This window comes from Dicentrarchus labrax, unplaced genomic scaffold (genome assembly GCF_905237075.1).
Source record: "Dicentrarchus labrax unplaced genomic scaffold, dlabrax2021, whole genome shotgun sequence".
Taxonomy (NCBI): domain Eukaryota; kingdom Metazoa; phylum Chordata; class Actinopteri; family Moronidae; genus Dicentrarchus; species Dicentrarchus labrax.
This window is the reverse complement of record NW_026136705.1, coordinates 19,683,783-19,687,172: the sequence shown is the minus strand read 5'-3', so window position 1 is coordinate 19,687,172 and position 3,390 is coordinate 19,683,783. Positions and strand designations below refer to the sequence as shown.

Here is a 3,390-nt window from a genome sequence, read left to right as displayed (position 1 = left end):
AATCATGGTAAAGTGTTCCCAGAACCTAAAAATGTTGGTCCTCTCCTGGCGTAGTGATGTTTTTATAAAGGGAAGGACAATTCTTAGCTTTTTACTTTAAAGATCACTGCAGGGAAAAATGGAAAATACATTTACGTTTATTCCTGTAAAATGAGTCATTTATAATAATTCCTGATATTTCCATCTAGTTTCCAAAGAAATTAAACCAATATTCCAATTGTTCCCATCTGCCAATTTGTCTAAAGGTGCTGGTCAGATTGTATTTCAGTGTCTGAAGCGTCCTTTCCGTTTGTTCATTCCCAAAACAGACCAATCTATGATGAAGCCAACAGCCTGTACAACTCTCCTGTTTCATTCCTTACACGAGCTACAACAATGTCCGTCACTTTTCTTATGTGCAATTCCTTGCATTCGAGGTATAGACACACGCAAAAGACATAGTGCTAAGAGAGAGAGAGAGAGAGAGAGAGAGAGAGAGAGAGAGAGAGAGAGAGAGAGAGAGAGAGAGAGAGAGAGAGAGTTGGCAGAGGGATGCAGCCAGTAGGAGGCTATGACAGCGAGCGTTTAGTCTGGCCTTCTGGTGTGACCATTCAGACAGACCTTTGCCTTTAGAGCTGTGTTTGTTGGAAGCGTACTGAGGGCTTTATCTCATTACTTCAGTCTATTCTCATTTCAACACAGAGTTCCACAATATTTCAGAAATTCATACACCATTTGTAAGCTGAGAACGTCAGGATGAAATCGGTTATTTCATTATTAATCCTAGAGTCCATGCGGGAGAAGATGAAAGTGTTAAAGGTTTGGTTTAAATAGGTCATAATAACATTTTTGGAACAAAGCCATAAATGTTATTAGTTGCACTTTAAAGAATTACACATCTCAAAAAAAGAAAAAGACTAGAATACATTACATAAACAATGTCAATTTATTGTCTGTAACAAGATATCTTCCCTGAGAAGGACAGCAGTCACTGCACTGTTGGAAGGATCAGATCAGCTTCCAGAGGTCATGATTCTGAACTTGGCATTTTTACTCAAAGTGCCTCTGGTATCAATTATGTTATCACAAGATTTTTCTGAACATTAAACAATCAGCATTCCCTGGCCTTTCGCCTTAGTCCCTGAGTTTCTGTGACTTTCATCTCTCACTGGAACCTCTTGAGAAAGTCCTGGTAGGTTTGTCTGTGAGCAGATGCAGCAGGAACAAAATGACCACCAGGATGTGTCAGGACCTGAGGGTCTTGGAAGGAGGGGAGGAGCTCCCTGCTCATGTTGTCTGGGATGACTCTGTCCTCCAGTCCAAACACATGCAGGGACGGGATCTGGAGAGGTGTGTTGTAGAACGTTTGATGTTCCTTACATGCGCTGCGGAAACCAGCGACAAGGATGGCAAAGCGGAAGCTGAACTCTGGCTCCAGTTTTTGCTCCTGAAGAGAGCACAGCATGGCCACAAAAGCTGCTCCCTGACTGAAGCCCAGGATGCCGTCAAATGGACCTTGGACCTTCACAGCTTCTCTCACAACCGTCACGCTCTCGTTGAGCCCCAGGCTTTCTTCACACTGCTGCTGGGCATTGAAACTCCGAGCCTGGATGTCAGAAAACCACCACCCCTTGGAGTCCTCATCGCCTCCAGGTCCAGGTCCAGGTCCAGAACCATTCTCCTTCTCTGGAGCTTCTGAAATGACAAAGGAGTGTTTATTAGTAGGCTTTGTATGCCTTTACTTGAAGAGGGACAGGTGAAGACAGATAAGAAACTGGGGAAGGCACCACAAGTTTCACTTAAACTCTGAAAATTAATATTTATTATTTTAGGACATACATGATATTAATATTACAACAATGCTTCTGTTATTAGTGCATTAATATAGGTCAATGTTTAGTTAATGTTCTGTGTTTTTAAATATATGTTTGTGGAAACTTAAATCTGCAGCAAAGCGCAGTTTCTTGTTTCAATTTGAATGACTTGATGTTGAAAATGGTTTGCATACAAGCAGGAAGTTATTTTGAGATCACAGATGATTTAAGATAAGGTGGAAATTGATGTTATATTAACAAATTATCTTGTTATAGCTTTTACCATAAACTGCAGTCTGTGGCTGTAACTCATTATTGACTTGCTATAGAAACAACATTATATCATACAATAGACAATACACTATATACGGAAGTTGATCAATTGAGCCAAAATAGCCTGTTTTGACCCTCAGTTATGGTAGTTGTGAGAGTCATATTTGCATTCTTATTTCTCAAGACCTTGTAAATAGTGTATGGCAGGAGATCAAGGCACTGCATATAATATAGCTTTGTTCTGGTTAGATGAATTACAAGAGATCAATTACCGAACTTGAAAAGTATTGTCCTGTTTAAAAAGAGATTACATTTAAAATATCAATCTACCAGTCCTGTCAAAATAATAATGGTTACATTCAAGTAGTTACTCAGTATGTCAGAGTTGGATTCACTTCATTTAACTATTTAATATATATATAAAGTATTTATGTGTAACTAGTTTGAGAAGTCATCGTAGTATAAAGTAAGAAAAGGAAAGGACAAAGTGAAAGTCATTTTCTGTCCACCAACTGTCCGTTCCTCTTCAGTGTGAAGCTCGTTCAGGGGGGAAACCCACCTTCGCTGCTGGTTTGCGGGACACTGTGCGGTGCACTCAGGTAAACGAGCTCCACGTGTTTCTTCAGCAGCTTCCGCAGAGCTCCGGTCCTCTCGCGGAACGAGCGGCCGTTCTGACGGTAACCATGGATGCACAGGACCCGGAGAGGTGCCATGGAGAGCTAAAGTTACTTTCAGTTATCGGTCGGAGGATATTAACGTCAATATATAGAAGTAACAGGTCCTTGTCATACAGCGCACCGCTTTAACTGGTCAGATAAAATGGATAACGGGATGTTTTAACGATTACAGAGAGGTTTTTTTTAGCTGTTAAAATACCGAAAGTTCAGCTGCATCTGTCATGAGGTCAACCGGAAGGAATGAGGAGAACTTCCGTTTATTCTCTTCAAAGTAAAAGCCATGTTGGTAAATATGACAAATATGTCTCTCTTTGACTGTATAGATTCCTCTACTGATACATTTAAATGAAAATATATAGTCTGAAATCATAATTTTATAATTTAAAATTTGTAGTTAGTACACGCTGAGGAAGTTTCCACGAGCTTGACCAAAACATGTGCTTCTGCTATCACAGAATAAATATTGAATGCAACAGTTTAAATGTAACTTTTAGCTGATGTACTGCCAGATTTCTATACATGTAATACCATGTATATATCGGTATAGATGTAGTATGGTATAGTTAGTTCAGTTCAGTGCCCTGATGGTTTGGTGGCATACACTTAAGGCTGTGCTTAGATACTAGTGTGCAATCAATAATCTTAAT

At 39.9% G+C, this 3,390-nt stretch overlaps 1 protein-coding gene across 1 annotated transcript; it reads right to left on the bottom strand.

The window, feature by feature from the left end:
• Positions 1-902: 902 nt before the first annotated feature.
• ovca2 (OVCA2 serine hydrolase domain containing) lies at positions 903-2,989 on the bottom strand. Its single transcript, XM_051402052.1, has 2 exons — positions 2,626-2,989; positions 903-1,674 (listed from the first exon to the last, which is right to left on the bottom strand). Exons 1-2 carry the CDS (start codon positions 2,777-2,779, stop codon positions 1,145-1,147), a joined length of 684 nt encoding a protein of 227 aa, XP_051258012.1. The 5' UTR covers positions 2,780-2,989; the 3' UTR covers positions 903-1,144.
• Between the last annotated feature and the right edge of the window lie 401 nt (positions 2,990-3,390).